General features: G+C 47.5%; 1 protein-coding gene across 2 annotated transcripts; it reads right to left on the bottom strand.

Annotated features, from left to right (window-relative positions):
* Positions 1 to 14: 14 nt before the first annotated feature.
* On the bottom strand, positions 15 to 9,165 carry LOC119567285 (zona pellucida sperm-binding protein 2-like). 2 transcript variants are annotated; one of them, XM_037911804.2, is made up of 18 exons: positions 9,071 to 9,165; positions 8,905 to 8,981; positions 8,624 to 8,707; positions 8,453 to 8,547; positions 7,885 to 8,046; positions 7,253 to 7,297; positions 6,832 to 6,996; positions 5,436 to 5,532; positions 5,152 to 5,333; positions 3,970 to 4,099; positions 2,719 to 2,900; positions 2,552 to 2,643; positions 2,326 to 2,450; positions 1,733 to 1,922; positions 1,130 to 1,265; positions 954 to 1,050; positions 312 to 401; positions 15 to 200 (listed from the first exon to the last, which is right to left on the bottom strand). In XM_037911804.2, the coding sequence occupies exons 1-18, from the start codon at positions 9,115 to 9,117 to the stop codon at positions 61 to 63; spliced, it is 2,136 nt and encodes a 711-aa protein (XP_037767732.2). In that variant the 5' UTR covers positions 9,118 to 9,165; the 3' UTR covers positions 15 to 60. The 2 variants fall into 2 exon arrangements, with proteins under 2 accessions (XP_037767732.2, XP_043380379.1); XM_043524444.1 differs by lacking the exon at positions 8,624 to 8,707.
* Between the last annotated feature and the right edge of the window lie 6,059 nt (positions 9,166 to 15,224).

Below are 15,224 nucleotides of genomic sequence, written 5' to 3'. Positions count from 1 at the left end.
GAGAGTCCACCATGAACTAGTGCATCCAGCAGTTTATTTTGTCACAAGTCATTTAGCATATCACTTTCCCATTACAGCTTTTGTCCTCTTCAGATTTTTAAAGAGAGCCACTGACACCAGTGCAGTGACCATCAGGCCAAGGACCACAGTAGCTGCTGCTACTACAGTGGTCCATGCTCCTTCTCTCAGTGGAGTTTCTTCTGTAGGGAGGAAAAAAGGTAGAACCACAAATTAGTGGCCAGATTATGCCATAACTTGGCTTGGCAACAACATGCCTCAGTTAGGTCAAGGAGAGGGCATTTGTTCCGTACCTTGGGTTGAAGGCCATTCGTCTGCTACAAAGCGAACAGCACCAGGTAAGCTTGCTACACCGGAGTTCTCTGCTTGCATCACAACAACATCTGCAAGAGATTAGTCACCACATAATTCTGACTAACTGGAGTCTGGAAACCCACAAATAGCCAGTTAGTTTACTATATATTCCAGTTCTGTCCAGAGACCATCGATAGGAATGCTTCAACGTCTAGAAAACATGGTCTACAAGAAGGTGGAAAAGTGGGTTCTTTAGTCCAGAAAAGACAACTGAGCAGTACCTTACTTTGACATGCTTGAAGACTTCCCACTGATAACAGTGCTGATTCTCCTTATAAAGAAGGTGATCCAATCAGGGGCTTCAATCACAGCAAGGGATGTTTAGGTTAGGAAAGGTTTCTCTCCTAATGTCTAACTGCAAGGGTAGGCAGGCACTGGAACCAATTTACCTAGATGGTTTGCAGAATTGGTCACTGGTGGTTGTTAAAGGAAAGTAGAGCTGGGCTAGATAGTACTTAGTCCTGGTTGAGTGCAGGAGACTAGGAAACCTAGCAAGTTCCCTTCCACACCTACATTATTCTGCTGTGGTAGGACAGCATGTTTACGTGACATTCTAGTTGCCAGCAGCGATTAAATCCTACCTCGTTTGTTTCTGGCTGAGGGAGGACATCGTGTTGAACACAGAGGGGAGTCTGGATGAAGTCCGTCACAGAGAAGAGCACTGCAGTGGAAGTACACCTACAGCAAAGATAAGGGAGAGACATTTGGAGCACAGGAAGCCCGAGCCTTTAGCTAGTGCTAGAGGGACTGCACTTACTAGGCTAGTGAGAGCCTTGTCACCCGCTACAAAGGCGAAGGTCTTCACTTCAAATCTCTGGCGATAGTTGGGATAGCTGACTGCTAGGCCCACTGGATGAAATGCGGTTCTGTAGTTATCTAGTTCATAGTCACACCTACAGGAGATCATGTAGAAAGGCAGCTTTTCAGAGAGATTTCAACTGACCTCAGGCAAGAAGAGACTTGGAAGGTTTCCATCATTTACATTCCAGTTTAATATTTAGTCCATGACCCAAGAGACCCTCAATACTGTTCCCTAGAGATCTGCCAGAGCTTGGAAGCCTGCATTAGGACAGCAATTCATTGAGGTTTTGAGTCACTCAGTTTGAGCCATTAGAGTGACAGTTGGCATTTACACACTGTAGTCCTTGAGCACGTGCACTCTCAAATGTCTAGCTTGACCTAAGGCTAGAGCGACCTACACTTTGTGGTCAGATCATAGCCAGACAGCAACCCTTTGCTCCTACATCCATGTGAGGAACATGGCGCTCACAGCTCCAACAAGCCTTTGCATAGCATTTCAGGGAAACACTTGAGCAGGCCAGCCTCACCTGTGTTCCTACAGGAGTTGGAATATACCTACCCATCCACAACAACGTTCCACCGGGGCAGAGAGCTTGGATCTTGCGATGTTGTTGCCCAACAGTCATCCAGTACCAGTCGGATGTTGGGGTCATTGCGGTTCAGAACTTGCACTTCCAAGAAGATTGGTTGCCGCAGATATTTCACAATAGGGTACTGGTCGTCACTGTAGGGCTGCATGTAGGAGTCATCTGAAAAAACCAAGTACGGCAGAGTTGACAGCCCAGTTCACAATAGGTCGGAATCTCAATCTAGAGAGATGAAGCAGCCAGCTATGTAAGAAGTCTGGTACTGTAGGTGCATAGAAGGACACAGCTAGTGGGTGCTTTAGGTGAACTCCTTGCACAGGGAGAGAAAAAGCCTCCTAAACCCAACATCCCTATTGGATTCCCCCATAGCAAGAGGCTCTATTAAAACCTAGCCTGCCAGGTCTAGGTCACAGACCAGCCGTGATGGAATCATGCCACCCCCGGATATCAAAAGGTCTCTGGGTCTACTGCTCTGGATAGTAGGGACCGAAGAGCTCCCTTGACTATGGAGGGAATCACTTCATTTCTGCCCTGGACACCATTTGCGGCTAGATGCAAGCTTTACCTGGATAGATCAGCAGGATCAAGGAGAGAGGACCCTGGTTTATTGAAGAAACTGGAGGAGGGAGACTGCTTATCCTTATGCTCAGGGACGCATCACCACTTTTGTAGGTGCACACTACGGTCAGCCTGAAGGACAGAATGCACAGCATCAGGTTAGCTGGCTATTTGCCATCAGTCACTTTGCTTAGTGTTGCGATGGGCTGTCACCAGCAGAGTTGTGGACTGACCTGAATTCACTGTCCCTAGAAATCCTGCGTGGCGGTTGATCTGCCCACAAGGCACGCACTTCATTCTCATAAGTCGTCCTCTCGCCTTCAAACTACAGGGGATACAGGAGTCTTAGTGACTGCCCTGCCACTGGAGCGCCTTTAGCAGTCACTGTCCTGACACTTACCCTCTGCCTTGTCCCACACCTGTTCAGTGGGACGTGAAACCGAACCATGTCATTTGAGGGAGACTTGAAGACTGGTTTGCATGTAGGATCTCTTAGCCTGATGGTATCCAAGTCCAGGGCTGGTTTTGTCCTGTCACTCTGTACTTCAAAGTCCATGTAGCCATCCTGAGTGCACACAGCAGCTGAAACATTCAAGGAATTGGGATGGGTTGCTGTAGGGGACTCCAGGACATGGGGCTATGGCAGCTCCTGCCTCAGCTCAGTGAGGAACTACACCCAGTGTTTTAGCTGAGCTGTGTGTGCAGGGGCCCTGATGACCCCAGGAATTTTTCTGCACCTACTGGGTTGTCCCTGGTCTCCATTTTATAGAGCATAATCTGGAGGGCAAGGATCCTGCAACAGCTCATGCCCAGAAGCTCAAGGACCCATAAGCTGCTCACAAAGCAGTGCTCTAGGAGGATGAATCAGATTGGAGGGTAGGCTGGAGTCTACCCATTAGCCTGCCCTAACCAGCTCAGGCAGGGGAACCGGGTGTCTGGTTCTAGTCTACCACCTACTCCGTAGAGCAGGTAAACAAGGGCTGGGTGTCACTGCACCAGAGCCAATCCTTATACTCCCTTAAGGGGAGGAGCAGGGCAGAACAAACAGCCCTCCAGCAGCTGCTGACTGGCTGCAAAATGGGGGGGAAGTCCTCAGATGGAGTTGTGATTGGTTGTGCCTTCTGCCACCTCCATGAAAAGGGAGCTGTCATTACTACGTGGATTCTCAGAGGAGGAGTTAGGTGATCAGACTGTGTGAAGCCTCCCATCACCAAGCACTAGGTCATGTCCAGGTCACCCAAATGTCAACCCAAGAAACAGCCCTTCCTTTGCTGGTAAGGACGTCTATATATGGCCCAGGAAACACGACCGCAACTAAATGGGCTCCAAGACAAAGGTGCAGAGAGCCCCTACATCGGAAGTTGCGCTTGCCAGCTACTAGGAGTTTGCACCAGACATATCTGCACTTGTAGCTGAGCTCAACCTGTGGCTAAAAAGTGTTCCCATCAAAGAGGGACCCTCCAGATTCATAGCGTAATGTGCTGAGGGTTTACTCAGTCTCCTGCATTGAGGAAATTCATTTCATGGAGCCACTGAGTTGCAACACTGCAAATCTTGGAAGCTTGACATCTCTCCTGTTGATCAGCACTTCAGGGACAGCTAAAACTGCACTACTACAGAAAGAGTTCCCAGAAAAAGCAGACCATCTCACCTATTGGTGCATGTTGGTCACAGGGACACTCTGGATAAGTCACCATTGACACCATTTCTCCATGGAAGTTGAAAGCTAATCTTAGAGATGCCATGTATGACTGAAGTCCAAAGCAGCTCTCCTCATACAGCTGGAAGAGAGGGAGGCCATGACAGTTTGTAGCAGTTCTGTCCCCTTGCAGGACAAGTTAAGGCTTGGCCTCTGAATCAGTCATTTAGACAGGACTAATCTAGCCAGGAATATTAGTGTCTCAGAAGGATACTTATCCGCCATTCTAATACATCTCCTGGGTCAAGTAATAGGGATTTGGAGAGTTTAATATCAGTAACTGACTGAAACTGAAGTGTCTGTTCATGGAACGATGCATGTTAGACCTAGATGGACCTTCCAAGTGAGCCATTCAAGTGTACTTTTGACCTTACAGAGAGTCAGCATGTGGTCCATTTTCTTTCAACTGGAACTCTCGCTTACTTAGGGGCATCAGATTGCAGCACGCTATGTTCTGTCCACAGAACCATTCCTGACCCCAAACGGACATTATCAGCAGCAACACAGCATGGTATTCCCTCCCCCTTCATATCTAAGCCTATTAGGCTAGCTTCCTCTTGTCCTTGCCTCTCATCCCATCCATTAGGCATGATCTATATCCTTCTGGAGAATTTCAGGAGGGTGCTTCAGGATTAGGAGTAGCAGACATGACACCTGTCCAGGCAAGCCCAGGGGTTGAGATACTGGCATGACAAGACAAGGGAAGGATCAGGACTGGATACTAGAACAAGCAGCCTGAATTTGATGAGGTAGCAAGGGGTAGTTTGTTGACAGACCTTGCTAGAATGGTCTGCAAAGAAGATATCTAGATGTACTATCTGGAGAGCGCTGGGGGTGTCAGGAAGGAGGTTGCCATAATGGAGACAGTTCTAGCTGTATTAGAGGTTATGCTTAGGAAGACTGAGGTGGTTGTGGGGGAGGGGAGGGGTCACAATACATACAGCTGCCGAGTGGTGGCATGAGAAGGTCTGAGGGAGTCAATACCAAGGCACTGACCAGACAGATGCCTCCATCAGACTGATTGTAACTAAATCCTTCTCTACTCCATTTGTAGTCTGCACTTCATTTCAAGAAGAATGAATGGCAATTGTGACCTTTCCTAAAGGAGAGATTACTAGTTTGTAGGGAGCTTACTCTGGACTTCAGGATTCTTTTGTTGATGTGCAGCTTCATGCCCCTTCTTGTGTCCAGAGCAATTCCATTTGCTTGGAGTTGGGTCATGGGAATGTTTCTGTTGTCTATACTCACAGCAGAGAGGATCCCTGGGAAAGCTGGGATGGCAACAGTCATGTGTGTGGAGTTACAGGTTGCGGGACCTGCAAGAATAGCTCTGTTAGTTTCCAGAGACATTTTAAGGTACAAGTCCCTCTCGGGTCAGAGGAGGGACCAGCTTCCTCTGTGAAGAGAGGAAGTTTTACCTGGTGCACAGATCATTCTTGATTCTACAGTTAGTCGCTTGTCAGGAGGCCCATATGAAAGCTTGAGTGCCACAGTATATAGCATCTGGTTGTCTTGCTGCAGAGGATAGATACGGTTGAGAACAGCAGGTTATTCACAGTGCAGTTCCCAGTGCCAGGTATAAAAGAAGTCGATTAGGATTTAGTGAGCCAGGCTCTAGTTCTGAAGAGACTGCAGAGGTTATGAGAAGTCTTGCAGGGCATGTTAGCCACTGGAGTTACACCCTAGCTGTTTCACGTTACTCCTATACACAGGAGTTCTTGGGAAGGGTGTACGAGCTCCATTCTAGGCCCTCATGCACCACATGGAGTCATAGCCAGAAGTCAAGCTGCAGCTGTTTCAGTAGGCTGGTAGCTCTCACACTCCCATTTCCAGATGCCCTCATGGACTGCATGTAGAGTCAGACTCATCAGACTGCCCCAATACTCAGACTAGTGAGCCTCAGAAGGCTGAGACTTCTCACGGTTTCTATTTATAGACACCATCATTTGATGTCAAGGTTCCTCCCCCACTCTGAACTCTAGGGTACAGATGTGGGGACCTGCATGAAAAGCCTCCTAAGCTTATCTTTACCAGCTTAGGTCAAAACTTCCCCAAGGTACAAAATATTCCACCCTTTGTCCTTGGATTGGCCGCTACCACCAAACTAATACTGGTTACTGGGGAAGAGCTGTTTGGACATGTCTTCCCCCACAAAATACTTCCCAAAACCTTGCACCCCACTTCCTGGACAAGGTTTGGTAAAAAGCCTCACCAATTTCACTAGGTGACTACAGACCCAGACCCTTGGATCTGAGAACAATGAAAAAAGCATTCAGTTTTCTTACAAGACGACTTTTAATAAAAATAGAAGTCAATAGAAATAAAGAAATCCCCCCTGTAAAATCAGGATGGTAGATACCTTACAGGGTAATTAGATTCAAAACAGAGAACCCCTCTAGGCAAAACCTTAAGTTACAAAAAAGATACAGACAGAAATAGTTATTCTATTCAGCACAGTTCTATTCTCAGCCATTTAAAGAAATCATAATCTAACACGTACCTAGCTAGCTTACTTACTAAAAGTTCTAAGACTCCATTCCTGGTCTATCCCTGGCAAAGACAGAATATAGACAGACACACAGACCCTTTGTTTCTCTCCCTCCTCCCAGCTTTTGAAAGTATCTTGTCTCCTCATTGGTCAGTTTGGTCAGATGCCAGCGAGGTTACCTTTAGCTTCTTAACCCTTTACAGGTGAGAGGAGATTTCCCCTGACCAGGAGGAATTTCAAAGGGGTTTACCCTTCCCTTTATAGTTATGACAATTTGCCTATGGCAAGTTTTGCCTTTTGGCCTCTAGACAGTCTTGTGCACCTACCTTGTAAGAGGTGACTCCAGTTGCACCAAAAGAAACCTGGAAGATTAGGTTGTTGCTGTCAGCTAGGAATGTATACCCTTGCTGCATGGCTTGCCTAAGGCTTAGCCTGTGTGTTCGTGTTCCATCATCTATGGACAGTATCCAGGCCATCTGAGATTCTGTAGTCTGCAATTTGAGACTTCTGGTCAGTCAGGCATAAGGTTTTTCATTACCGAGCAAGGGGGTTATTGTTCTTATCTTTAAGGAGTGTTAAGGCTGCTGTGTGTGGCAGCTTGGCTAACCAACACTAGAGAGATACTGAAGGGTCCAGTTTGCTACTTTAGCAACCATCACCAAAGTGGCAGTTTCTACATGCAGCGGTTCTACTTTAGAGGCATGTTACATTGCACACCCAGCCCCCATTTTGACCAAAGTTTCATACCATGTGTTCATCAGCAAAACTGGGAAGGAGTCTTGGAAATACAACCTGAAAGAGAACAGGACAGCAGCTGACTGCAAAGAACACTGTTCAAAGAGAAGAGGATACCAAGCAAGCTTTCCATGGTGAATGGAACAAGGAGCCTCTAACCGATTAGAGGAATGGAAGCTTTCAGGGAGTCTGAGGAAGAGTGCTGCAGTGGCTAGAGGCCTGGCTTGTTTCTGGAGGGACAAGGTGGGGAAGCAGCAAATGCTGTTCTCCCCCTGTAGTTTAGTGCACCTGTGCCCAGGTTGACAGCTACTGACCATTAGCCAATAGAGGGGTCTACATAATTCAGTAAGCTGTGCCAAGCCTAGCCAGGCAAGCCCTTAGAATACACAAAGGAGGAGGTAAAGGTAACTAGCTAGAGTTTTTACAACTAAGAAGGCTAGTCTTGAATCTGAGTCTTCCCAGAGATCAGGAAGGGGAAAATCCACTATCATCCTGCTAGTCAGTTTTATTTCCTTACTCCCACCACCCAAAGAGAGTCTACAGACACATCTTTAAGATTTGACTGAGATGCCATTGAGGTGTCGGACTCCTCTACAGCTGAGAGCAGTTCCCTTTCCAAGGGATTGTCTAACTGCCCCACTTACTGCCATGAAGTCTTTAGTACAGTTTGTAGCGCCTGTAAAAATAGTAGGGACGACTTCATCTGCTTGAAGAGAATCACAGCCAATACTGTAGGTTACATTCTTGTCCCTTGCAATGGTTTTGTTGGGCACCAGCAGCTCTAGTCTCAGCTGGTGTTGGTCATGCTAGAGCAAGAGAACACACTGGTCAGAATAAGGCAGTGGCACAGTTTTACATTACTAGAGGTTGCCTCAGATCAGCAATTAGAGCCAGCCCTCAGAGGCCACATGTTCAAGTTATGAATTTGCTTCAGCTGAAGTTGCTGTCTATAGAAGAGGCAGGGTTAGTTTTTAAAAATGGCTCTGTATTTGCATTGTTACTCAAAGGAAGGAATTTGATTTGTTGGGAGCCATTCGATTAGTCATTATTCTATGGAAGCACCACCTCAGTGGGTGCTCTGGGGAGAAGGAGTCTTCCAGGAAAGAGAGATGGTACATTACATACCCAACTACAGTGTTGGGTCACTTAGTGGGTGTCACTTTAGAGCCTCTGTCAAGTGAGCATGTTCCCAAGGCAGAGGGACAGTTTTACCTCTAGTCTGGTGCAGTTCACATACAGAGCAGTTAGAGTCAGCCTCTCATGATCCACCGTGTAGTCACAGTCTACAATCTCTTCACCACTTGCATCTAGAAAGAGTAAGCTGGTCAGCTATGCTGCTAGAAGTTGCCTTGAGAACCAAGCTAAACATGCAGCAATACCTACCAACTACATGGACCTGCCAGAAGTTGCTTCCAAGCTCTCTGGGAAACCCAATCAACATTTTGTCAGTGTGACAAGACACCGTCCCTACAAGAGGAAGTGAGCAGTCTGATATCAACTCCTTGCAACACAGGATAGTAGACAGCATACAGACTGTTAGTATGCTAAAACCCACTCACTCCAGCAAATGGAGAGGAGTATCACCCCAGGGTCAGTAAAACTATCCTATCAGCCTCAAGACAAGTCCACCCCCACAACCATGATCAGGGGAATGCCCTGGTTACCTGGGAAGTCTAGAGCCATGGAACTAGTAACTCCAGCTGTCAAGGGCACTATAAGGCAGCCAAGTAAAAGAAGCAGCCTGCAAACAAGAGAGAAGATGCTCAGAACCCAGCACAGCAAATAGAACCCTCCCTATACAGGGCCCTAACCAACCCACCCCACCCTTACCACATGCTGTAAAAAGACCAGCCTAGCTGTAATACAGGCAACCTCATGGCTGAGAGTCAAGCCACCCACATGAAGACACCAGAACTGCTCACCTCCTACTCAGCTACAGGGGTTATATAGGAGGGGCTACAGCCCCAGCACACCAACAGCTCTTGGAAAACACCTGGGATGCTTCCTCATCACCTGCTAGCAGCTGACTCTGAGGATGATGGTTTGCACCTGGCCCTGTTCTGTGCCTCAATCAGTGAGGAGGGGGCGGCTTAGAGTTAAAGTTCCTCTTTCAAGGGGATTTTATGCCCCGTTGCACAATTTTCTGTTTCCCTTCACTTTTAAGATGATTTTTGGTATCCATTTTTCCTTTCACCCTGCTCTTCCACCGCCTTTCTCCCTCCGCTGGAAGATGGGGCAAAATAGCTGATGAGCTAGAAACAGACAAATGCTTTGTGTGGCAGCCTTAAGCTCCCCTAGCCCTTTGCCCCTTACCAAGGAGAACACTTGGCATTGCTGGGCTCTTCTGCCCACTAAAACAGCCTGGTGCTCAGCCAGGAAATCTTCATTGCCAGGGTAGTTCTGTTCAGGAGGGACAGTTTGCCCAATATCTAGTTTGCCATAACTGTTACCAATGTGAATGAATCCTCCCAACCCTCGGGGAAGTAGAGGAATGGTTGTCGTCAGTATTAATCTTTATGATGGAAAGGCCTGAAAACACATTGTTGAACCCTATTCTATTGATGGGGAAAAGTGAGACACAAAGAGATCAAGTGATTTGGCCAAAGCGACTTAATTAGGATTTGCTTTATAGTAGCACTTTGCCCCCCCACTCCTCCATCCCCCCGTGATCAGGGCCCCTTTGTGCTAGATGCTATTGAATGCACTGAGAGACAGTCCTGCCCCAAAGACTTCACAATCTAAAGAGACAACACAGAAGAAGGGTGGCAGAAAGGACGGATTATTATCCCCATTTATACAGACAGGGATCTATGTTACAGAGTGATTAATGCTAAGGTCACACAGGAAGCGAAGAGAAGAGCTAGCACATGAATTCAGGTACTTTACTTGAAGGACTGGGCCACAAGTCAGTGGCAGAGCCACAGAGGTATCCAGGGCCCTGTTATCTAGTTACCTCCGCTGACCACTAGACCAATATTGAATGCAGTCCCAGATCTACAATTATTATTTATTTGTATTACCATCGTGCCTTGGAGCCCTCATCAGGGACCGGGACCCCATTGTGCTAAGCGCTGTACAAACAGAGCCAAAAGACAGCTCCTGCCCCAGAAAGCTGACGGCCTAAGTATAAGACAGGAGACAACAGAAGGGCACAAACAATCAGACAGGTGAATACAAGGAAACTAGGAAACAGGATTGCTCAGCATGGTGGGCAGTGGTCTCAGCACTCTAGCGGCCTACGTGTTGTCAAGTCCTTTGTAGGCATCACAGGAAAGGAGACTTTGAGGAGGGATTGAAGGTGAATAATGAGGTGAATTTGTGATGTTGATGAGGAGCTCCTCCCAGGTGTGAGGGGCAGCATGGGAGAAATCACAAAGGTTCTTGTTTCACAATTTAACAGGGAAGACAATGGAGGCACATTTTGATAGTGAACTCTATAAAGCAGCTCCAACACCAGTTGGACAAGGTATATCTCTGCTTCAAAACTAAAACAAAGAGTGGAGGAAAATTCAAAGTTAAGGCTGGCATCTCTTTCGCAAGGTAGGATGGCCCAAACCTCAAAGGTAATTCCCATTGAAAGAAATGGGAGTTAGGCACCTAAACACCTTTGAGGATCTGGGCCTCTCTCTCTATCCTAGCTTTGAATGTCGTATTTGTTCCCCAAGAAGAAAAAGAAAAAGAAAAAGGATTTGTAAGGAAATGCCAACAGACCTTTAATTGCAGTGGTAGGAACAACGCTGCTCTAAAAATCCTTCAAATATCCATCTTCCTAAAAAGTAGCTTTGAAAACACACAACTTCTAGTGCCTCACTTTTATTCAGAAACCAATGAGTCCAGATAGGCTTAGTTTAATTCCCCTGCTAATAGTGCATTCATTGTCCAGGCTACTTCCCTACAGAAATGAATTATGTGCCTGGCCTGCTCCCATGATGTTCTTCACCAAGGGACAGGTCCTGCAACTTGCTGCCACCCCTTAGCAGTTACTGGCTTTATCAGGCACTGAGGGTACTTGGTTACTTGCACAGCTGGTTCCTATAGTGTCTGTACTACTTATTAATCAGATGGAGCTGCAGTTTTCAACCTGGGGTCCACGGACCCCTGGGAGACCGCAGACTATGTCTAAGGGTTCCAGGAAAGGTGACTAGGAACAGTTTCAGATCCCCGAAAAGGCATTCTGGTTTTCTGATTAACCAAAAGTATGCGAATGTGTGTGTATTTGCCTACAAGTCAAAACCTGGAAGTGTTGTCATTACTACAGATGCCCACAGTTTTGTGCTCTTTCCCACGCCACATCAAATGCTGTGCTGAGCACGTGCAACATTGATAGTTAAATCCCGTTCAGTTTTCAGTCTAAGACTTATATGGTAGGAGTCCCAAGACCACAGGGTGAATTTCAGTCACCTCCCTTTGAAAATGTTGAGGGGTCTACCTGTGAAAAAAGGCTGAAAACCACTGAGCTCCAGGAAATGCAGCTTTACTAGTAAGGGCAGTAGTGAAGGGGATTAGAGAACTCCTGCACTAGCCGTGCAGCTGTTTACAAGATATGCATTTGCAGTTTTGGAGATGGACATTGGGCTGGATTCATGCTGTAGTAGGGGACAAAAGCTAAAGGGGAAACAAAAGGAGATTGTGAGCTTTCATTGCTCCCCATGCATTTCCTTTTGCCTGAGGTGCGGTCTCCTAAAGTGTGCTGGTTTATTTCCCCCTGGGGAAAAGGCCCAGAACAATTTAGGAGTACTTGTGGCACCTTAGAGACTAACCAGTTTATTTGAGCATGAGCTTTCGTGAGCCACAGCTCACTTCATCGGATGCATAGCATATCGTGGAAACTGCAGTTTCCACGATATGCTATGCATCCGATGAAGTGAGCTGTGGCTCACGAAAGCTCATGCTCAAATAAACTGGTTAGTCTATAAGGTGCCACAAGTACTCCTTTTCTTTTTACGAATACAGACTAACACGGCTGTTACTCTGAGAACAATTTAGCTGTTTCTTCAGCACAGGGATATATGAGCCACAATGCAGGCAGAGGGGCCCACCCGCTTCTTCCAGAAAAAAAAATATGTTCCATGGTTGCTCCTTAGAACAGTCCCTGGGGGGCTGCAGCTGTGTTCACACTCCCCCCGAATAAGCCACATATGGCGGTTGTGTAATCCTGTAATTCGTGCCAGTGTGGGCACCACTCCTTCCCCACCCACATCCAAAGCAGCCCTGCTAGGGACTGTCGTGTTAGACAGTACTGATTGCTTGGGTACTGTACAAAGAAAACCCAGCAATGAACTCATCCATTCACACACACAGTAAGCCTGCTTGGAAGCCATGGAGATTGGTTTTGACCAGGTACTATGAGAATCACTTAGAGGCTGCCAGCCTCTTCAGCTGCCCCATGCTTTCCTTCCTCTACCCATGGCAGCAGGGGAGGGGAAGGAAAGTATTGGGCAGCTTTTACGCCTTTTACAGTACTAGAATGGCCTCGACTCCTACGGCCAAGTGCTTTGGCCAACAGAACTGGCTGGGCCTGTTTACGTAGCTTCCGTACAACTGGAGGCAGAGCTGTAGTTTACATGGACAGACTGCCTAGAGGGAAGCAAGGGCTGTGTTGATTCCCGAGCTGGCGTTGGGTTTGACACTACACCAGTAGAAGAGCAGAGGATAGGCTGCTTTTAGAGGTGGTTACTTTCAGGTACCAAAAGCACTAGCAGGGCTAGGTCTGGTCATCATCTGTATAATAGTGCTCTTTGCAAGCATAATGCATACACTGCAATTGAAATTTGGCTATATGAAACTAGCATTAGTCTCCTTTCCACCATGCTATTTCAAGTCATACGCTAAGTGAGATAGCAGAGCTTTGAAAACTGTTTGCTCCCTGGCATCTCTTCGCACCCCTTGCCAGGGGCAGCAGCTCTGCATAATTTTGGGTGGTGCCCAGAATGGGTCCAAGTCCCACCCCCACACACCTGCCTAAGGCTCTGGGAGGGAGTTTAGGTGCAGGAGGGGTGCAGACTCTGAGAGAGACTTTGGGTGCTGCATGCAGGCTCTGGCCTGGGTCAGAGGGTTAGGGTGCAGGGCTGGGCCAAGGATGAGGGGTTTGGGATGCAGAAAGCAGGCTGCCCTGGGGCTGGGGGCCAGAGAGGAGAACTCCCCCCAGCCCTCTACCCCCCTGGAAGCAGCAAGTACTGGGGAGGGACGAGGGCCCCTCCCCAGCACAACACTCATCCAAGCCCTCCGCGGCTGCTGCTCAGGAGGTGCAGCCAGGATAAGCCCCCCCGCAGTCAGGTGCGCAGCCACCTCAGATTGCCCCCAGTGCCGCTCCCTTGTAGCTGGCAGTGGCCAGCGAGGGAGCGTACCACGGAGCTGCAGGGGGCAGCTGCCCACAGCAGGCAGGGATGCTACAGGTGAGGCACACAGGGGTGGCACGTGAGGCCTGGGGAAAGACCTGCCCTCAACATTGGTGAAGCTGGGCCCTCCCAGGCCCTGAATTTTCTGGAGCCTGGGCACCATGGGCCCAAACAACTCACTGCCCCTTGCACAGTGTAGGCAATATAGAGAACTATATACAGGACTAGGCCTCCTAATGGAGTTCTTAGAGCAAGGAAGGTGATTTACCTAGAGAGGTACTATGGGGAGTAATCCTCACTGGAAGCCCCCTCAGATTCTGCCAGCAGCCCTCTAACAGTGCTTCCTCACTGCTATTACTTGAGCTTCCCTTGATATACAAACATGAGAAATGGAGTAGGGTTAGGTGACAGGAATACTCAGTCACTCCAACAAAAGATCCTCAAACAGCAAGAGGACCGAGCACTGCTCTCATCCTAAGGTAGCTATAGTTAGCCTAAAGGAGTATGTAGGGGAGGAAAGTAGGAAGCAGTGAGATATTTACAGTTATTCATGCAGAGGAAAAAAAGTCACAAGTTCAGACAATTTATCCCATTAAATTCTAACTTAAGAGAGAAAGCACAGAATTTGGGGAGGGGGGGAGATGATGTGTAGTAAGTGTTCAGTTCCGTGGCACTAGAGATCCTAGCAATTTTGCACATCTAGGAAAGCAGCAGCTGTGGAGAATACAGTCACCTTAGATGCTAGTATAGTGATATCTGACACTAGGGTTAAGCTACTGTCCAGCCCCAGAGGAGAGGGCCCTCAAGTTAATTATGCAATTGTGAGGAAGTTTCCTTTTCAGTTGTTCCTTAAACCAGCTAAGTCTTTTGTCAGCCAGGCAAGTTACTTAGCCTTGAAGAGGGTGTAAATAGCCTGATGAAGAGTTCACTTTAAATCTAATGATAGCAGTTAGTAAGAAGGTGGCTCTATTCTCTATCTACCCTGCCTTTTTGGAAGTATCCTCACTGATCTTATCCTTGAAGGTCTAAGGCCATGGCCAGAGTAGGTAGGGACATTTAAATTTTCCAGTTAAAGGAAAACAGCAACTGTTATGTAGTAAATAAGCACCCTGATTTTCAAAGTAAGCCAAAGAAAACTTCAAGCTAATCCCATTTCAAAACAAGAACCCCAACACTGTGTGATTAGATCCACCTGGTGTGGAGCCCTGACTCTTCTTCCCCCTGCCCCAGAGGCAATAAAAAAAACAAACCCACCCACCCCCCAAGCCAAAAACCAAGCCCAACTCCTGCATTCCCACCCCCACACATTTGGCATGAAACTGCCTATTCCTGATCAATTGTCACTTGCTGCATGTAGCGTAGGTATCTCAGCCCACATGCAATTGTCAGAGACTATGGCAGAGAAGAGATGTTGCCAAAGTAACCCTGTCAAAGACTCAGAAGGGACAGGGTTGATTTCAGCAAGATCTCATTTTTGACGGGTCTACTTTTCTAGGTCCAGTAACTGGTCACCAACTGCTGCGTGGCTCTATGTTTTGTGTAGGGCAAGTATTGCCAATTCTGAAAATCAGGACTACAGTTTGTTCTTGCCTGCTGCATCTTTGGGAGCTGGTGTTCACAGAAGACCACAGCTATGGAGGACAGCT

Source organism: Chelonia mydas, chromosome 10 (genome assembly GCF_015237465.2).
Source record: "Chelonia mydas isolate rCheMyd1 chromosome 10, rCheMyd1.pri.v2, whole genome shotgun sequence".
Taxonomy (NCBI): Eukaryota; Metazoa; Chordata; order Testudines; family Cheloniidae; genus Chelonia; species Chelonia mydas.
The sequence above is the reverse complement of the archived record's forward strand: the minus strand, read 5'-3'. Positions and strand labels throughout refer to the sequence as shown.